The sequence below is a fragment of the Drosophila ananassae genome, chromosome 3L, assembly GCF_017639315.1.
Source record: "Drosophila ananassae strain 14024-0371.13 chromosome 3L, ASM1763931v2, whole genome shotgun sequence".
Lineage (NCBI taxonomy): Eukaryota > Metazoa > Arthropoda > Insecta > Diptera > Drosophilidae > Drosophila > Drosophila ananassae.
In genome coordinates, this window is record NC_057929.1 from 12171110 (window position 1) to 12191078 (window position 19969).

The window sequence follows — 19969 nt, forward strand, 5'->3', positions numbered from 1 at the left end:
CTGAAACAATTCGATTACCACGAGAGGGGGTCGCAAGTACGAGCAGCCACGCCGAGCAATCGCCTGACGACATTCCGAGTCAGGTCCGAGAGTGTTTGGGCTAATCAAGATGTGGCTCATGCAAACGAGTTGAACCTAAGGTCACACACACTCGAGACTGTAGCCGGCGGCCCCAAAAGTTGACAAATCAAAGTGTTTGGATATCGTCGCGTTCCCGGGGCTGACATCTCCCGGCAATCAATTGAGTTTAGCCGCTTTATTAGTCTGAGAGGAGGTGGGGATCTGAGAGGATCGGGGCTTCGTTTGTAACTAATCATCTGCCTAAGCTCTATTTCTGTAAAGTATACAGTATCCTTTGTGCTTAAACCAGTTCTAAACTCACTGGGTTATCGTGATTAAATCGGTTATCCTATTTCATATTGCACACTTAATTAGGGCTCACGATCAAGGTAGCCACAAATATTTTGGCAGTTGCATTAAACCCCGAATAGTTGCCTAACCACACTCGGTATCGATGACACTTCCCATCGATGCTGCCCGCAATGAACTCCGACCCCTCCGGGGGCCGGTTGACCGCAAAAGTTTGTGCAAACAATAATGAGCAAGCGAGTGAATGGAATCTATAGGGCTCCCGCCCCAGCCTCTCGCCTCCCACAGGAAGGAAGTGACGTTTGCCAATGCGATGTGTTTGAAACTGAAACAGGCTGGAAACTTTTTGCGAAAACACACCGCACTGAATTAAACTACGTGATATCATTAAAAATGCAGCAACAAACAGCCACTGGCGGCGGGCAGTAAACAAAAAGGAGGTGTCGCCGACTGTCAATCAGCAACTGGCAGGATAGAGGACTCAGCCTGCTTGGACTGCGAGGTGTGAGTGCGCCCGGGCCTGTGAATGTACCCCCCGCCGGCTGGCTCTAAAAACACTCGGGGACTGGAGGATCGGAAGATCCTGACACAAATGCATCGACCACGCCCACCCAGAGCATCTCTTTGTCCTGGCCATGTGCACTTTTTGCGGATTATCGATGTCGCACCTTCAGGTCGAACAATAGATCGATTTTCAATCAATATGCAACCGCGCAGCGGGAAGTAGAGTGCCGAGGACCGAGAACGGAGAACAGAGAACCGAGGACCGGGCCGAACCGCAAGCTGCAATCTCCCACAGAGACAACCCAAGTGCCCCGTTCTATCTAATTGCAGTTGGAAGAAGCTGCGGCCGGCTCTCAGGGGCTACGGAGCTACAAAAATCGATTAGCAGGCCCAGAAACGGGACGGGGCGACGTCTTGGGAGCAGAACCTGTCCAAGGCAGCCCATTCATGAGGCTGCTGTGGCTGCCGTTGTTTTATTATTATTACTACTATCTATTGACGGCGATCGGGTGATCGGGCGATTGGGTGATCACCGGGGCAACCTGTTGCTCCGATCGCATTTTATAATTTAATGCTCGGCTTCTGGTTAATTGCCACTTTCATTGTTCAGCGGACGTTTGAGTTGCCGGGCCGAATACGTATTCGTAGGGGAGCTGGCCAGCGTTTCATTGATTCAGCGCAGATTAACCCGACAGTGGCCCCGATATGTATGTGAATGGGCTTGAGCTTTGCGTTCTGGCTTAGTTTTGATTAATTTCACTTGAACTGTGCCCGCTGTGCGCTGTGCGGATCCCCACATCATCATCATCATCATCGCCATCGCCATAGCCATCACCACCTCACCTTTCTCACCTTTGGCCACGCTCCTCACGGAGCTTCTGGATCAAAGGTTTTTCTGTGACAGACGCTCCCTAATCGAATTCTCCATGCCAGCCAGACTTCCAGGAAGCCTGATTGGTTTTTTTCGGTTTCACTCAAGCTTTTTTCGAAATAGATTGTCTTTCATAAAAACAACACCTCCCAGCGACATATCATTTGAAAGTGAGTGGCTTTAACCCTCCGGTGGTGCAGTAGTGAGCTCTACAGCTCATAAGTTGGTCGTTAAATCAAGGTCAGATATTAGCACATGAGATGTCGATTCCTAAATCTTTATTTATTGAATATTATAGGGCATGTGCGTGCCTCTTTAGTGACTGAAGGTCAGGTCGCACTGGAAACCCCAGTGGGTCTAACAGACTTCATCTTGCAGCTGCTCAAATCCGTTAGGTTCCTGCGCCAGATGAGTGACAAATCCGAACAGTTGATCGAGTTGGGGCGGGCAGGATGGAAGGCAAGGGAGTGAGTCCCGGACTCGAGACTCAGGACTCGGCAAGGGGTAAGCACCCTTGACGACAGCCTCTCGAAAGGGCGCTACAAATGTGGCAGTGGCAAGAGCTGTGTCGGTGGCGCGTTCACAAGTTCAAGGCTTTGTTTCGAGCGGCTTCCGGGCCGAGGCAGAGGCAGAGGCACTGGGACTGCGACTGGGCCTGGTGGCGCAATTCAAATTGGATTCTCAAGACGGCGGCGGCACAGGAATCGTGCACCACAGAGCTGGGCGGAACTCGCCACTCGCCTGCCTGGCTCGGTCCGGCTACTTCTCTTTCAAAAAACAGAAATAAAAAATCCAGCAAAGAAGTACGAGCGGAATCCGCTCACCTTTCGCTAGCTGGCTGGATGGATGCATTGTGTAATCCAAAACGCGCCGGAAATCAGCTCGGTAGTGGCACAACAACAGCAACGGCATCGGCATAAAAACATAAAACTCGAAAGAAGAAAGCAGCGCGACAGCAACAAAAAAATTGTATTTTGGTTAACGCCCATTCGAATGTTTTAAACAAAAAGCGAAATCCCGGGCAGGGACAGGGGTAGGGGCAGGGGAATGGGCAAGAGCAGGGGCAGGGGGGAGGTAAAACAATTGCATAAAAAATAGCGAAGGTGCAGAGTGCAGGGGGCAGAGCCAAGGGGGCAAATGTGTATCCGAGTATCTGCAAGATACATGCGCAGCAGCAGCGGCTGCGTAATTCTAGAAGGGATGCCGAAGCCGAAGCCGAACCAGAGTCCTTTGTCCCACCCCTCTGCAGGATTTCAATCTTGGACCGAGCAGTGTCGCCGCCCTGGGTTACTCACGGATACGTCGTCCGTATCTGCATCTCAATCAACTGTTTCTGGATTGTTTGCCTTTGTTCGTCGCTGTGTCGGATCAGTCAATTACGCAATTAGAGCGGGCTAGCAGAGCAACTAATTTCTGGGCATCACCTCTTGGCACCTTCCCGGTGATCGCTCCTCCCCCCGCTCCCCCCTCTCAGCCCGTCCGCCCGCCGTTCTCGATTGGGGCATTTCACTTTCAAGGTCACCAGACAGTCTATAATTTACTTTTTCGACTGCCTGCGTGTGTGTGTCCCGTTCACCCATTTGGCAAACATTAAATTATCGTGCTCTCCGGGCTGCTTTGTTGTTTTTATTTTCGGCCAATTTGCAATTATGTTGTTGCTGAGCCTGTTGTTGTACTCCGTATATTATTATTATTACTTTTCAGCAGACTTAACCCGAAACCCTGCACATAATCGTGTCGTCGTGTCGAACGGCCGGGGAGATCGAACCTCGGAAGAGCCGGGGCCGCCGAGTGATTGACTTCTGATTGACTTGTTGAAACGCGGAACAGGTTAACCGGAGTGCTTGTCCTCCACGCACTCCCAGAACCGGATGGACGCTCGGCCAGACCCCAAAACGGACCGCCAAACCTTGTAATTAGCCCGACACTTGCCGGACAATGTCTATTGCAAATGGTAACGTGTTTAATTAAAAACAACACTTCTTCTACTTTATGAATTTATTCCCAATGTCGGTGAGGAAGCTCCATATATCACTCCCTGCCACAGCTATATCTTGGCCAATTCTCTGCTGATTCTAAAATACCTTAAAATATTGGTTCATTCCCCATCAATCTGCATCAAAACCTAGAAACAAATTTTTGGATCGATATTTTTACATTTTTTGGGGGTACCCCATGCGAAATCCAAGATTCTCCTTTATGACCCCCAGCGGTAACTATATCTTGGCCAATTCTCATCCGATTCTCAAGAGGAGTACCTTAAAAGATTTGTGGATAGATTCTCCCTCGATCTGTATCAAAATCTCGACAACCATTTTTGGATCCATATTTTTCAAATTTTTGTGGGGATACCCCTTGCCAGATCCAGGATTCTTGTATTTGGCTTCTTTCGGTGGGTATATCTTGGCCAATTCTCATCCGATTCTGAAGCGGAATGCCTTTAAAGATTTGGGGATCGATTCCCCATCAATCTGCATCAAAACCTCGGCAAAAATTTTTGGATCGATATTTTTCCAATTTTTTGGAGCAGTCCCTTGTAAAATCCAAGATTCTTATATATGGCCTCTTTCGGAAGCTGTTTTTTGGCCAATTCACATTGGATTCTGGAGGGGAATTTGTGGATCGATTCCCTATCAGTCTGCATGGAAACCTCGACATTTTTGTGAACTATCTATTACAACTATTTGTACGTCGGATGTAGAACTTTGGGGCACAGTTTAATGCCTTGGAAAACGAATAAATGTTCCAGCAACTCGACACAAGGCAAGTTGTCGCCAAATCCTCCCAGATAGCCGCCGTCATGGCATCTGTCGGAAACTTGAAGAATTCTTAAATGGAGAAAAGCTGTTTGCATCTCTGTCGTCGGAGTGGCGCCCAAATTGAAATCAAGTCACGTATTTTATTAAACATGGCGACCGGCCATGTTAGATGCTGGAAACTCGCTGCCCGGCTAACGAGGCGCGGCGACAGTTGGCAGTGGAAATAGTCGGTGGCAGTGGCAGTGGCAGGAGCGTTGGGAGCCGCCAACTCCACCCCACGCCGCTCCACCCGAGGCCCCTGCACATCCGACAGGGATCGGCGCAGAGCAGAGCTGAGCCGAGCTGACGAGACCATCAATGGCCTAATTGCACTTATTATAGCCACTCGCTCCGGGCCCCCGACACGGGGCTAAGAAGTCATTATGAAATTTCTCATCACACTTCAGCAGTGGCGGCTGCTGCAGTCGGTCGATTTATAAATTGAAATTTGAAAATTAATTGAAAATTTCATGCCAACTAATTTGAAATAGTTCAAAAGCCTGAGAGCGAGCTCTGTTAATCAAGGTGTTTCTGGGAGCTTTGCGTAGGCCCCAGCACCCCAGCACCCCAGATCGGCCCCATTTGGGCGGCATATAATTTGTGAGACTTTGTTGTATCCACTCGCTGTTCCGGGAGTGGGAAAATGCTGGCTAACCGACTAAATTTTGAGTAGTTTGTGTTGCAATTACATGGTGGAGTGTGTTTGGGACAACGAATTTATGGCCAATTTAACAAAGGACGCATCTGAATAAGAGCCTGGTTTAGATCGTATAAGCCAGCTTCTGTTCCCAAGGCCATAAAAACTGTTGACCAAATAGATAGTTTAGTGGCTGGGTTTGCACTTTTTCGAAGCGAGTACTTTCCCATTGCAGTTAGTTCGCTTCTGGGACTTGCTTTCCAGCTCAAGACTTCTCATCTGGCTGGCTGCATTTCAACCGCAAAGGCCCGGCCCTGGGTTGTGTGCGGCTTTGCCTCTCTGTTGCTCTTTCGGCCGCGTTTTGGGCTTTTGGCTTGGGTGGTTGGCACGCAAAGCAACAGCAAAAGCAACAGCAACAGCAACAACATCAGCAGCAGAGCAACCATAAAAGCCAAGGCAAAAACCGTAGCCACAAGCGTTCGCGTCGGCCATAATGTGAATGCGAATGCGACTGCGAATGCGTTACGTGCCTACATATGTAACTCCGCACCACACGTACATTGTAGTGAGCATGCAACACACATATGTGCCTGCTTGGCCCCAGTGTATATGGGTATGTACATGTTTTCTGCACGCGTACTGCACGCAACATCAGCAACATGGCGTCGCCTGTGTATCTCACAGATGCAGAAACATACACAGGTACAGGCACAGGTAAGCATTACCCACACATAGGTACAGCCGAAGAAAGAGCGGCTAGGGATTGTGGAGCGGAAGGGGAAGAAGATGCAGCTTTCGTTGGAATTTCGTTGCTTGCATTTTTGTTTTTTCCGCTGCGGTTTCTGGCTGTTTTGCGGTTTAACGTTTTGTAAGCACTCAGCATTGTCTTATTTCTGCGTTTTTTGTTTCAGAGCCCCTCGGGCATTTTGTTGCCCGCATATTTGATGCAAATTTCTATGGCCGCGCGGGGCAGGGGCAGCTATACCAAATATCGAGTATACGCAGTGGGGCACATTAAGCATACGACCCATATCATCAAGTCTTGAAAGGTGAAAGGATATCGCCCGAGACCACGGGGTAAATTGAGTTATTTTATTATACATTATCCCGATGAGATTTTCCACAAACAATCAGTCATACATGACCCCACTATTAAGCAAATGGAGGAATGGTGGCCATCATCTAGTACCTCCCACTCCCACTCCCATTTCCAATTCCACGGCCATTGCCATGTTCCTATTGCCATGCAACTCCCAACTTTGGCAACTTGGCGACGATGAGTGTATTGATGATTCAGATTCAGATTCAGATTCGGATTCGGACTCGGATTCAGATGCCGAGTCGGCTTGCTGACGGAATGCCATGTTAGATGGCAGCAAACACGCTGCTCGATGGCAAGAGCCGGGGCCCGGCCGACTTAATTGCATATTTGCATAGGCGCACCAGAAAAGCAGAAAAACACACGAAATGCACTCGTACAGTGCTGACTTTGTAAGTAGAACACGACAGCAAAAACTGACTCGCAGCAGCAGCAACAGCAGCAGTGGCGGAGCTGGGGCGCCCGGGAGATTTCGAGGGTGTGGCTGCCATGGGGAAACCAATTTGCATGCAACAACAGCAACATCAACATCAACAGCAACAGAAACAGCCGCAGCAACTGCGGGAGAAACTGACTGCAGCGGCGAAACTGCAGCGACCAAGGAAATATGCCACCTATTTTTGAAGCTTTTTTCTCCTTTTGCATCTCCTCCATCTCCGCATCTCGTTGGAAAACCAATACCAATCCAATTTATCCAACCAGCCACATATCCATCAATCCCAGGCATGCATCTATCAATGCATCAGTGCAAGGCGCATTCACCAATCCATTCATTTCCATAGAAATGTGCGAAGATTATATGTTTCGTCAAACGAGAAATTGTGCACGAATATGCCGGCCCAGGCCATGCCATGGTAGGCCAGGCCAGGCAGCTCTTCAGGCCCCAAGCCTCGAACTCTGCTCCCCAAACCCCACCCCCACCAGAGCACCGGGCCTCCCATTCCCCCCAACCCAGCTTGGTGTCATGGTTGCCGAGTTTGCACTCTTTCTGGCTGGCTGTTGTTTCTTTTCCTTCCATTTTTGGGCGGCCCAGTTGGAGCTCTTTCGAGACTGCCCTCCCCCGTGAGTGCCCCATGCCCGGCTCGTTTGACTGCCATTGTTGCAGCAGCCTCTAAGCGCTCCTTTTAGGACTTGCTGCAAAACCCTCGAAGGATTAAAGAGGGTTTGTGTTGGGAAACTGTGTAATATCGAATGTATGTGGCTCCTAAGCTCTTAGTTCTATTTCAAGGCAAGAATGATGTCTTCGATAGCATTTGATGCCAATTTATTCTCCAAATTGCAGACAGAAATGCTCAAATTGTCCCAGGTAAGTGTCTCCAGTTCCTTCTCTACTTCTCCACGGAGCGTGGGTGGGTGCATCGCATTCCGGTCGGGCCATTGTGGCCCACCCCCGGCTACTCCTGCCGACTCCGCAATGTGCGATGATTGCTCCCTTTGGATGTTACGACCTTTCTCGTCACTTTGTTTTCAAATGCTCCCCTTTACTCCGCCGGGCCCTGCTCCACTGCGTGGGGTCCAACCCATTGTTCAGACGGGGCTTGTTTTTTGCGCTGCTTCTATTGCAGACCCGTCTCTTGGACCCGAGTCTAGTTATGGGTTTCAGCACTACTTTTTAGAGTAACAATTATTCCCTAACTGCACTTTAGCAGCGCAAATGTCAGGCCCGCTGGATGCCCGTTCATTATAAAATTCCATCGGCAGCTCCTCCAAGAAATCGTTCGATACTGCGACACCCTGGCGCAGCCCATGCCCAGGACGTATGCAAAGAATAGAAAATCCATGGCTCTGGCAAGGGCATTACGTGTCTGTCAAACATTTCCGCCAGAGTCGCCTCCCCGTCCCGGCCCTGCCCCTTGATCCCGGCTGATGTTCGCCATCACGGAAAACGAGCCAAATACAGAAAAAGCGTATTACAAAAAGCACACTCAGAGAAGAGTGTTGGTATCTTTAGTCCCATTACTTTCTTGGTTGGAGTGGATTAAATAGGGATAGGTTTTTTCTTGGATAAGTATTGGATTAAGGAATGTAATACCATTTATTTTGTTCAGAGTAGTCTTGAGAATTGACTTCAATATTTTCTCAAAGTGCCCTTAAAGCGAACGAAAAATACAAAAAGTTCTTATCTCGGACTGCGCACAAGAAAAAGGAGTGCAAGAACTGGGGATCCCAAACGTGGCCACCAGACGACGGGGGGCTACTGCCTCGATGGGGCAGGGACAGCGGCCGGGGCAGGAGCTGGAGCAGGGGCGGACGGAAAGCCAGCATGGCCGCCATCATCAACCCGCACGAAGCATTCGCGACTCACGTCCAATGCGCACACCGCGTTCTGATTCGTTTCGCTTTTTGCATGACTTCAGATCGTAAAAATTCATATTTTTTCTCTCGTTTTTTGTATCGCTTTTTTTATTATCGCTGTTTGGGTTTTTGCTGTTTTGGTTTCGAGGCCTGCGTATGCGAGGCAGAAGCCCCAGTCGGTCATAATATTTGGCTCGGTTTCTGCCGCTCCCTCGCGGGGTTGCATTTCATTAGGCTCCCCGCCCCCAAGCTGCGCCGCCATTTTGGCCCGAAAAGGACGAGGGGAGCGGCAGGAGAGCGGCCGGGGGACATCCACCATCTTGCCGCGCCTCATTTGGTTCGTTGCCGCACATTTCTGGCCCGGCCTGGCAGATTAATGGGCGCGATAAGGTCGCCGGCTGGCATGGAATGGTAGGTGTAACCCAAGCCAGGTCCAGACGCCAACAGGCATCCGCGGAAGGCCCCAGCTCCGTACCATGCTCCCAAGTCCAACGTGGCAGCCTTGCCCGCATGCTTCAGTTTGTTGGGCTGCGGCGTCCTCGCCTCGGAATGCCAAATGCCTTTTTTGTTTTGGCCAAAATGAAGCCAAAGGCCACAGTCGTTCTCCTTATCTCGCCGCGAATATCTCCAGCCAATCCCGCCCAGTTTGTGACTCACGGCCATGCCGAGCCTGAGAAGAGGTGCCGATGCCAGATACCTCAGTACTGGAAACAACCGTACTGGGTCTTTCTTCGTCCAATGCCACTTTTTGATTTCTCAGCACAATTTTGTTCAAATGTTTGATGTTTTCGTGAACTCGGCAAGGTCAGGAGCCACATGTTGTCTCTTCAAGGAAACTCTTGCCAATTTGACCCAGTCTCCGTCCGAATCCGCCTCATTTTGCGTCACATTCTTGTTTGCACAGCTGGGAGCCCCCTTTGAGAGTTGGGCGATAAAACGGCAGACTCCGGTGCCGGGCGACTCAGATCTCTTTCCGCGATGAGGTGCTTTCTTTGCTTCAGAGCACCGCTCCACTGCATCCTGTTGCTGGTCCTGCAACTGCTGCTTCTTGGGACACCTTCAGCCGGACAAAAGGTGCAACCACGCATCGTAGGCGGCACCACCACCACCCAGTCCGCGGTGGGCGGCTACGTGCTGAACCTGCGCTACGACGGCTCCTTCTACTGCGGCGGCTCCTTGGTGACCTCCATGTACGTGGTGACGGCGGCGCACTGTCTCAGCGGCTACAAGCCGGGCCGGATGACCGTCCAGGGCGGGGTGTCCAAGCTCACCCAGAGTGGCGTGGTGCGCGGCGTGGCCAAGTACTTTATTCCGGCCAGCTACAGAAACTCCACGCTCAACATGGACGTGGGCGTGATCAGGCTGCAGAGTGCCATGACGGGCAACAACATCCGGACCATATCCCTCTGCCGGGTGCAGTGGCGCTCCGGCGACTACATGCGCGTCTCCGGCTGGGGCATCACGCGCACCAAGAACACCAGTCCGTCCACCCAGCTGCGAACAGTGCAGATCAAGCTCATCCGGAAGAATGTTTGCCAAGCGGCCTACCGGTATCGGGACACCTTGTCGGGCTCCACTTTCTGCGCCCGCTCCGCCGGCAAGGACAGCTGCTCCGGGGACTCGGGGGGCGGGGTGATCTTCAAGAAGCAGCTCTGCGGCGTCGTCTCCTGGGGCCTGGGCTGCGCGAATGCCAAGTACCCCGGCGTCTACACCAGTATCCACAGGGCGCGAAGCTTCATCACGAGCTCCATGAAGAAGTGAGAAGTGCGCCCGGAAGTCGTTGCTATTAATAGTTAGTTAAAATATGAATTAAAAATCGTTAAGCGCAAGTGCCGCCAGTTGTGGCCAGGAAGCCCTTGGTGCTGGCCCAACCGGATGAGTGATGGGCGAGGAAAATGGAGATATCAGCGATCTCCTTTGGGCCAGGCCAGCATGGAACTAGGTAGCTGCACAGTGGTCAGCAGGTCCCAAAGGTGGACCAGCGTTCAAGGAGTAGCCATACAAATAAAGTCCCTACTGCTAACCCGAACAGGTTATTCGATCTACTAAAGGTGAAGGCCTCCTGGCATGATTGAACTCCTAAATGATGATCGAAGCTTTCTAGGAACACTACCACTGTGCCCTACGAGGCCCTTCCACCGATGAGTGGCCACTTCCGATTGTTGACTTTACTGCCGCGCGCTAATTCCCCAGTGATGCTGCTCGATTTGCATTGATTAGGTCTTGAAATAGGGTCTGAGCGGAAGGAAGGAAGCCGGCGATGAACACTGATCACCGACCACCGCCGTGGCACGGGTCACCGGGTGCAGTGGCCATAAGCTTTCATATCCCGTCGCCGCCGATTGCATCTAATTTGAGGCGAATTAAGTGCAGTTAAAGCGCCACTTAACACGTGCTGCTCTGGAAATGAGTGGCTCTGGTGGACCTGGTCAACGATCTGGTGACAGCGAGCGGGCCAACTCATTTGGATAATTGCGAACTGCGGATCACCGCTCATCGGAATGTGGTGTTTAAGATAAAAATGCAATTAATATGGCTTTCCATAACGGCTGATTTGCGACCACTGGCCACTGGAAGTGCATTTATTGGCGGCCCGGTAACGAGTCCCGTTCGATTAAGTGCCTAATGGGGACAAAATTAATACCGCTCCACAATAGCCCAGTCCTGGGGTCAATAGCTGTGTGTCATTCGATTCAATTGGGCCTCCGATGAGTGTGGCGCCTCCCCAGCTCTGCCTCCCGCACCCGAAATAGAGTGCTAATTGAGCCAGAGGCGAGAAAAGCCAAAGGCTTTTCGGACTGACAGCCACAAGTACTCAAATTAGCCAAGGCCTCGTCGGCTGTGAATGGGCCCAAAAGGTGCTATTGCTAATCAGCAGCCAAATTATTATTATTAAACTCGTTCGCCCGTTGCCGCGCCGAACCGCGCCGCCAATTATCATTCTGAATACATCGGTCGGCCCGCTCGGCCACAGAACCAATAAAAGATTGAACAAAACTTTGCCTCGGAATCGAATGGATTGGAATGGCGACAATTGAATTGCAATTAGCTGCAGCGCAGGTGGGACAGGTGCTTATTAGTTTATTACATCAACAACAAATCTCAACAAACGCTAATTAAGACACAAATAATCGAACGTGCCAACACAGTGGAAGCCAATAATAAGGAGTATTGTGTGGCCCGGGGGTGGCTGCCACAGAAGTTCCCGCCAAGGGGGAGGAATGGGTGGGCGGCAGAGCCCAATAAAGTTGTCCGTTCCAAAGGACACTCGTCCGAATGAACACGGAACTATGCAAACGTCTAGAGGTCGATCAGAGATGGCAGCCCGACTTTAATGGAGAAAATATTACGAGAAATTCAGACTTGAATTAAATGATAGCTCTTCTTAAATCTTTTCACGAAGACTCTTAACATATCACCTTTTTAGAAAAGTTCTTGAACCAGGCTTTCTCAAACCGTGTCAGCACTATCCTCACTAGCGTCCTATCCTCAGGGTTTTGGGTTCTTTTCGGGCTTGCGTGAGCAGTCCGCAGTCCAGAACCAGGAATAGGAATAGAAATGGGAATGGGACTCGGGAGTTGGGCCACCCACGGTCTGCGGTATTTGAACGACACGCCCAAATTGTCCGCGCTGCATTGGCGAAAGGCAAACTAAAACACGGAACCTCGACGGGGAGGGTGGCCACTGCACGGGGCTAACCCCGGAGGAGGAAAACCAACCACCGCGCAGTGAGCGACCGCAGCCGCAACCTGTAAAAAGTAAACAGCGCTTGGGGCGGGGAGCGGAATCCTGTAGGTGGGAGAGGATGTGGAGGTGGTAGTGGTTGGTCTTCCGTGTGTCCGTGAGCCCTCTGTAGGTTTGTGTGTGTGCGGCAATGGCGCAACTAAACCGCAAAGGGTGGCGGTGGCACTACGGCGATGTAACGCTGTAGCGGTGACAGGAACAGGCGTTTGCTTATGTAGTCCGGCTGTCTCTGTGGTTGTAAGTGTGTTTAGCAGTGTGTGTCTGCACTGTGGCTGCCACAAAAAGTACCCTTTCTGTACAAACACACACAGACTCGGGGAATCTTTCAACGTTCTTTGGGAGCTCCGCCGGGACGGAAGTGAATGGCACATTATGTTGCCGCTGCTTGACGTGCCCGTCTTGTTGTAGTTGCTGTCGTCATCCGGGCCGGGGTCGAAAGGACCCTGGCATGTTGCGGGCCTGTAATTGGGTGGGCCGGCAGGCCAGGAGGCGGGGAATGCTTCGTGGGCTTGCCATTATGTACTTGTACGCATTAGAGCGGCATAATGCGCCGGCCATTCAAACTCTTCAAGAACAAGTTGGGATGTTGAAGTTGCAGCAGCTTTCAAGTGCGGTTAAAGTTTCTCCGGAGCCCCTAGTCTGTGGCCCTTAGTCCGTAGTCCGCAGCCCAAAGTTCGGCGTCTGTATTTGGGGAGCCACATTTCGATTGAAAATAGACCTACTGAGAGCGACGTCAATCGAGGGGGAGGCAGCTACATTGTCATCATCAAAATCCCATTAGCAACGTATTCAAATTCGTTCGAGTGTAAAACAAGCCACATTCAATGCACGCACATCGGACACTCGCCCAACCCCATCCACCCACTCACCCACTCGCTCGCCGGAGCTCCGACTCATTCATTTACAATGGCAACATTACGCATCCGTTTGCCCCTGCCTCGGCTGCAATTTGCATGGAATCGGGATTCGGGTGAAGCCAGATCCTTTAAAATCAGTGGCAATCCTAGCCTACTTACAGCCGTGCAACCCAAAACCCTTTTCTGAGCCCGTTTCGCCCCTCCACCCACCAATCGCCCGGCCTCTGACTCCAATTACAAATCCAAATTCCAGCCGGCCGCCCTCCCTCGAAAATGTGGAGCACTCAAATTAGCATTTGCCCCGAATCCAGAGGGGGAGGCAGTCGGATCGGGTGTGCTCGTGTGTGGGCTGCTCCATCCATGGGCATGTATGTCCAATATTTTTCCAACTTCATGTTTGATTTGAAGTGAGCAGCCCGCAGGACTCTCTAATTTGTAAACTTGGTTATTATGCCGGGCAAATGCGTTGATTAGGGGTCGTGCCTGGAGGGGAAAGCGGGTGGAGCAGGGCAGGAGCAAGAATAAGTTCATTCAATTCACTCATTTGCAATTAATCGACAAAGAATTCAAAATACTATGAGATTCAATCCACTCAGCCCTACGGGAGGGAATCCCTCCTCTGCTCACTGTATCAGCATTAGGGAGTAAGATCAGCGACAGGGATCAGCAGTGAGATAAGACGTAGGATGCAAGGACCTTAGAAATGGGTCAACTACAAAGGAATTTACATCGATTATTATCTATGTAGTCTAAAGACACATAATAATGGTATCTGAAACGCATCTGGGGCGAACAATGCCATCATTGCTTTCAAAACCAAGTGCTGCAGAATCAATTGAATGAATTGCTTAACGATGTCATTGACGACGTTTCTGCGGGGATGTCAACAAAGACGCATTATCCTGCCAGCGGCGACATCCTGCCAACGACCCTGAAAATCTTTAAAGCGAATTAGCAGGCCACACACAGCCATACACCCACCGCCCACCGCCCACAATCCACCGACAGGCGGCGGCTGATTGCAGGCACGTCGTGGCAGGAACATATGCCAGAGGTCCTTGAGAGGCAAGCCCTGGCGTCCTGCTCGCTCTCGCGCGCCTGCCGTTGGGGTGGTTCGCCATTTTGCGCTCTCCTCGCACTCCCGCGGCGCAGCATATGCGTGCGATTTTGATTTTTATTTGATTTGATTGCGGCGTCAACTTAATTAAGCGCCCAACTACCAACAATGGGCAACAAATTGAAACAGCAGTCGGGCATTTGAAGTTCGACTGCCACCAGGGGGGGTGTAGCGAGGATACGGTGAGGCAAGGCAAGGCAAGGCATTTGTAATTCCTTTTATTCCGCTGCCGCCAAAGTCATTGAAACGTGTAATCTGCAGCACGTGCGCTTCGCCGTCTCAAAGGATAACCGGGCTCCAGCTCCCGTCCCGTCCTGGCCGAGTTTGATGCCAGGAGGTCCGACTTTAAAGGATGCCCACATAACTCATAGTTCCGCCGTCGCTGCAGGGGTGGAGGTGCAATTAGATGGCGCACAGGTTGCCACCTACCGGATGAACGGCTGAGCGGACAAGGACGTGGCCAGGACGAGTCGGGATGCCAGGATGTTGGGCTGGGAATTTGGCTGCCACCGACGTCGCCGACGCCTCCGTGTAATTAGTGTCAGTTGCGAAGTCACATTTGGTTGTAGCTGCACTCTGACACGCCCCCGAGGCCCGGCTGCTCGGCCGCAAGATGGACGCTCGAGAGGACCTTCTCCTTCTCCTTCCCCTTTCCCTTCCCCTCCCAAGCGTTTCCCTGCCCTGCTCATTCATGCATCCGTCCAGATAATTATTATAATTACCTGCGTGAGTGTAGGTTTCCATAGACGAAAAAAAGAACCACAAATGTACGAAAACAGAGAGCTCCCGAAGCAGCAGGGCACAGTGAGGCAAACAAAAATAGGCTCTTGGAGTTGGTATATATCTTAGTTTATACCTTACTCAGTAGCCAATGTCGAAAAAATAAGAAAAATTGCATAAAAACCAAAATATCATTTGGGTATGAGATCTCAAGTACACATCTCCCCGGCCCACTCAACGCTTATCCTTCTCTCCACCGACTTTATCTGATTTCGAACCACTGTGCGTGGCGGCATTTCCACAAAGGTCCTGGACCTATTTCTATGTCAGTGTCCTCTGTCCGTCAGTGTCCTCTTCCCCTGCCTCTGTCCCTGTCCCTGTTCCTGTCCTTTTTCCTGTTTCATCTGCTGCCTGCGTGCACTTTGCGTTTCGCATCGCCTGACCCCTGACCCACTGTCTCTGTGTGCGGGTGTGCGTGCCTATAATTATCTGCCGTTAATAATATTCAAATAGCTTCTAAATATATCCGCAGCGATAGAAGGCGGGCTTAGTCGCTAAGCGCAGCCATTGTGTCTAATTGCGGAGCCCTAGACCCGGCCTAGATCGAGATGCAGCAGGCCGATAGGCATTGAACCGCTCAGGGCCTCCGACCCGAAGCCTGGCCCGAATCCAGATTTCCTTATCAGCGATGAACCGAACTAACAAATTGGCTTATTTGTCGCCAAAAAGGTTAATAAACTCGCCTGCCACTGACCCGATAGCCGATTCCCGTACCCAGGCGGGAAAACTCTCTGGCAGAGTCTGGCGGAGTGGTCAGAAGTTCGTCAGGCCGAATAACGAATAACTGGAGAACCGCTAACAAACCGCCAGAAAGCCGCTCGAGGCACGAGGAATTCTTATCATGCCGCGGCACAGAGAAACGCCGGCATTCCCAGTGGCGGCTTTGATCCGGTGCCGCCAACCTGGTCGGTGAACAGAGCCAGAAAGGCCAGAAGAGTCACTGGCTCAGCGGCTCAGAGGCTCTGAGAGAGATGAGATGTCAACGTGGCTAGCACTGACTCGCCTGACTGGGCCGAAATTATTTTATTTCTGCCCTGCTGCCTGCTGAAAGTTTGCATTCCACTTGTTTGTTGTTAACAAAACGCCGTCCTCCGTCCCGACCACAAAGGAAATTCTCACCATTCCCCTCGGCAGCGCAACGTTTGATTGGGATTTGAAGTGAGCACCAGCCAGTGGACTGCAGCCGGCAGCTGCTGGAGAAGATTCGCAACCAGTTTCCCACTGAATGACTGGCCCCGAGGAGTCCTCCGATGAGCCTTGAATGAATGCTGCTCAAATAGCTTTCGACAGGCGTGAGTACATGCGATTCGGGAGGAGGACAAGGAGGAGAGAGGAGGAAAACAGAACACGATGCGGTTTCATCCTTCGACCGGAGATTGTGACACCATTGACGGGCCCAGCACCGAATTCTTGTTGTTGTTCATGCGACTGTTTTTGTTGCAAGAGGGGCCGCTCCGCCAGCAACTACAACTGCAACTTCAATTGCTGTTGCAATTGACTCCGACGCTGACGCGTAGGCATTTTTGCACGTTGCCCGTCGGCGAGGAAACGCACAAGGCCGGGCTAACCGTATTCTCCAGTAGCCCCCTTCGCCACCGCCTTCCGGGCCAGCATTTGAAAAATGTCACATAGTTCGGCGGAGCTGAAAGAACCGCCACCGCCAGGCCCACCTCCGGCTAATGACTTTGTTTTTGCCCCGACACCTGACTAATCTCCGAGAAGGAAGCTTCTCCGAGGTGGCTGTTGGACCGGCTAATTTGTTCACACGCCAAAACAAAAAGCTGCACTTCCCCAGTTGCTGCCACCCGGTCCGCGCTTCAATTAAAGTTCATAATTAATTCATGTACGTATATATTATGGGCAGTGGCCGATTTTTCAAATTATTCGGCCACAAAGTTGGGAGTAGAGACTACCTATGGCTGGGAATCAGTCCAGAAATCGTTTAAGCTACTCCGCTTGAGAATCGGATCAAAATTGGGGAAGATATAGCCATCGCTGTGACCTGTAGTGGGGCCTACTGCATTTTTGAGGGGTCCCATCAGGAAAATGAACAAAAAATCGAAAAAATCTTTCGTGTTCAGGTTTTGACGCAGGATTCCGGGGAATTATTCCAGAAATCGTTTAAGGTATTCCGCTTGAGAATCAGATCAAAATTGGGGAAGATATAGCCATCGCTGTGACCTGTAGTGGGGCCTACCGCATTTTTAAGGGCTCCCATCAGGAAAATGAACAAAAAATCGAAAAAATCTTTCGTGTTCAGGTTTTGATGTAAAATGGCGTGTAATTAGTCCAGAAATCGTTTAAGGTATTCCGCTTGAGAATCGGATCAAAATTGGGGAAGATATAGCCATCGCTGTGACCTGTAGTGGGGCCTACCGCATTTTTAAGGGCTCCCATCAGGAAAATGAACAAAAAATCGAAAAAATCTTTCGTGTTCAGGTTTTGATGTAAAATGGCGTGTAATTAGTCCAGAAATCGTTTAAGGTATTCCGCTTGAGAATCGGATCAAAATTGGGGAAGATATAGCCATCGCTGTGACCTGTAGTGGGGCCTACTGCATTTTTAAGGGGTCCCATCAGGAAAATGAACAAAAAATCGAAAAAATCTTTCGTGTTCAGGTTTTGATGTAGAATGGCGTGGAATTAGTCCAGAAATCGTTTAAGGTATTCCGCTTGAGAATCGGATCAAAATTGGGGAAGATATAGCCATCGCTGTGACCTGTAGTGGGGCCTACTGCATTTTTGAGGGGTCCCATCAGGAAAATGAACAAAAAATCGAAAAAATCTTTCGTGTTCAGGTTTTGATGTAGATTGGCGTAGAATTAGTCCTGAAATCGTTTAAGGTATTCCGCTTGAGAATCGGATCAAAATTGGGGAAGATATAGCCATCGCTGTGACCTGTAGTGGGGCCTACCGCATTTTTAAGGGCTCCCATCAGGAAAATGAACAAAAAATCGAAAAAATCTTTCGTGTTCAGGTTTTGATGTAAAATGGCGTGTAATTAGTCCAGAAATCGTTTAAGGTATTCCGCTTGAGAATCGGATCAAAATTGGGGAAGATATAGCCATCGCTGTGACCTGTAGTGGGGCCTACTGCATTTTTGAGGGGTCCCATCAGGAAAATGAACAAAAAATCGAAAAAATCTTTCGTGTTCAGGTTTTGATGTAGATTGGCGTAGAATTAGTCCTGAAATCGTTTAAGGTATTCCGCTTGAGAATCGGATCAAAATTGGGGAAGATATAGCCATCGCTGTGACCTGTAGTGGGGCCTACCGCATTTTTAAGGGCTCCCATCAGGAAAATGAACAAAAAATCGAAAAAATCTTTCGTGTTCAGGTTTTGATGTAAAATGGCGTGTAATTAGTCCAGAAATCGTTTAAGGTATTCCGCTTGAGAATCGGATCAAAATTGGGGAAGATATAGCCATCGCTGTGACCTGTAGTGGGGCCTACTGCATTTTTAAGGGGTCCCATCAGGAAAATGAACAAAAAATCGAAAAAATCTTTCGTGTTCAGGTTTTGATGTAGAATGGCGTGGAATTAGTCCAGAAATCGTTTAAGGTATTCCGCTTGAGAATCGGATCAAAATTGGGGAAGATATAGCCATCGCTGTGACCTGTAGTGGGGCCTACAGCATTTTTGAGGGGTCCCATCAGGAAAATGAACAAAAAATCGAAAAAATCTTTCGTGTTCAGGTTTTGATGTAAAATGAGGTGTAATTAGTCCAGAAATCGTTTAAGGTATTCCGCTTGAGAATCGGATCAAAATTGGGGAAGATATAGCCATCGCTGTGACCTGTAGTGGGGCCTACCGCATTTTTAAGGGGTCCCATCAGGAAAATGAACAAAAAATCGAAAAAATCTTTCGTGTTCAGGTTTTGATGCAGGATTCCGGGGAATTAGTCCAGAAATCGTTTAAGGTATTCCGCATAAGAATCGGATCAAAATTGGGGAAGATATAGCCATCGCTGTGACCTATACTGGTACTATACTGGGGACTACCGCATTTTTAAAGGGGGGGCCCTATAGATATTTACAATTTTATACAATAATTATGTCTTCAGAGTCGCTCGTTAAATCTTTTTTAACAGTTCTTAAAAAAAATAAAGAAAAACGAATCAAGCAGTGAGCGGTAAACTGGTTTTCACTGCTTTTACCGGTTGAACTGCTTCACAACTGCTTACCGCAGGACTCTCGGCAAGCTGTTCAATGCTTGGCGCCAGGTTTGAATTTCAACGTGAAGGGTGTCCTTTCAGCTGCCATTGCAATTAGATTTAATGGACATTGCCAGGCATGGCGGCTAATACCAGGCACTCTAAGTGTGCCGTTTTTCTTTCCAGCTACTGACTTTTGTAAAATCATAGTGCAGTCTGCTTTATTGCCAATTTGGGCCACTATATTTTATGGCCAAAACCTTTCAGACTGATGTGCCCTACCGCGTCTTTAATACGGAATTGAATATCAAACGAAGGCACCGTTTCCTAGAATCGAATACAGTGACAATTCCTGTCATTTCGCAAAGAGAATAGGGGGACTCCGAAGGATACTGCACATGAATTTTATTATGAAAATTATCCATAAGCAATGCACCGGCGCAGGACAATGCAAATTACCATAATTGGGCGTCAATATTTGAACAAGTTTATGACTGCGGTCCGTATTATGAAATACTGCGAGGGGCAGCGGTATCAGCCGCACTCACACCGATATTTGAATAATTCAGGGAAATTGAATTCGAATTCGAGTGGACGATTGATTCGCACAATGCGGAGAAGTACGCACTGCACCGACACGGGAACAGTGCCACCGGGTCTCCAAGGATCCCCTGCCCGGGTTACATACGTCAGCATGAATTATTGAAGTACACCGGACCGACGGGACACCTGTCTTGGCCATCGAATC

The 19969-nt window shown here is 49.9% G+C and overlaps 1 protein-coding gene across 1 annotated transcript; it reads left to right on the top strand.

Annotated features, from left to right (window-relative positions):
• The first annotated feature begins 9543 nt into the window (after window positions 1-9543).
• On the top strand, window positions 9544-10334 carry LOC6496186 (seminase). Its single transcript, XM_001960365.2, has one exon. It carries the CDS (start codon window positions 9552-9554, stop codon window positions 10332-10334), a length of 783 nt encoding a protein of 260 aa, XP_001960401.1. The 5' UTR covers window positions 9544-9551.
• The last annotated feature ends 9635 nt before the right edge of the window (window positions 10335-19969 follow it).